The 1234-nt window shown below is 45.5% G+C and overlaps 1 protein-coding gene across 2 annotated transcripts in view; it reads left to right on the plus strand.

Moving 5' to 3' along the window:
• The window catches only part of ESR2 (estrogen receptor 2), a 49939-nt gene that overhangs the window by 15551 nt on the left and 33154 nt on the right, over positions 1-1234 (plus strand). For both annotated transcript variants that reach the window (XM_003797402.2, XM_012809861.1), the window contains exon 3: positions 457-573. In XM_003797402.2, the coding sequence (XP_003797450.1) occupies positions 457-573 (117 nt within the window). The remainder of the gene's footprint in view (positions 1-456; positions 574-1234) is intronic.

The raw sequence follows: 1234 nt of genomic DNA on the forward strand, positions 1-1234 counted from the left end.
CTCAGGTGTACTTGGCTGGCACCTTAGCTGCTTGAGCCACAGACCCCGAGCCAGAGTGTTAATTTCTTTATTTGTTCCCTTTTGCTTAGTTTGACTATGAATTCCTGTAAAAATATCATATTAATTCCCAAAGAGGGATATGCATAAAAGAATACAAGCAGTTGAGACTGGTGACTTGACGCACAAACACAACCCTTAAGGAGTTCTGTGATTTGGAGCAAATCAATTTCAGGACATTTCTAAATGTCTCTTGAGAAGTGTGAAAGTATGCAGAGATGTTTATAGTTCACTTTTACCACTAATGGGGTGATAATGTGGTTTCACTTGGGTCCTTGTACTTGTTCCTGTCATTAAGAAATTGTCCCCTGGGGAGTGTTTCAGTGTTATTGACCAAGAAGAGATTTAACCAAGATATTGTAACAATAACCTCCTTTTTCCCCCCCTACTCTGCTGTAGGACATAATGATTATATTTGTCCAGCTACAAATCAGTGTACAATAGATAAGAACCGGCGGAAAAGCTGCCAGGCCTGCCGACTTCGGAAGTGCTACGAAGTAGGGATGGTGAAGTGTGGTGAGTGCTTGCTTCCCTCTTACTGAGTGAGGACCTGGGACCTGGATAAGAGGAGATGTAGTAATTATTCTCAGTTTTTGTATGCTGCCACATGAGAGGAGGCATTGACGTCCCCTTTAGCGACAGAGGGCAGAGCTGGGGTGAATGGGAACAAGTTCACAAGAGGCAGATTTTGGCTCAATGTGGGGAAGAACTTTCTATGATTTACGTGGTCTGGCAACAGAATAGGCCACCACATAGTTTAGGGGACTCCAAGTCAGTGAAACAAATTAACAAGGATGGATGAACACCTACCTGCCTTAGACTTCGAAAAGGCCAATTCTAAGGGTGAAGTCTTGGTAAGTATATGTAAAGCTTGTGACAAAAAAAGGGAAGAATATCTTTTTTTTTTTTTTTTTTTTTGGAGACAGAGCCTCAAGCTGTTCCCCTGGGTAGAGTGCCGTGGCATTACAGCTCACAGCAACCTCCAACTCCTGGGCTCAAGCGAGTCCTTTGCCTTCGCCTCCCAAGTAGCTGGGACTACAGGCGCCTGCCACAACGCCCGGCTATTTTTTTGGTTGCAGCCGTCATTGTTGTTTGGCGGGTCTGGGCTGGATTCGAACCTGCCACCTTAGGTGTACGTGGCTGGCGCCTTAGCGGGTTGAGCTATAGGCGCCGAGCC

The sequence above is a fragment of the Otolemur garnettii genome, unplaced genomic scaffold (assembly GCF_000181295.1).
Source record: "Otolemur garnettii isolate 467f Iridium unplaced genomic scaffold, OtoGar3 scaffold00115, whole genome shotgun sequence".
Classification (NCBI taxonomy): Eukaryota; Metazoa; Chordata; class Mammalia; order Primates; family Galagidae; genus Otolemur; species Otolemur garnettii.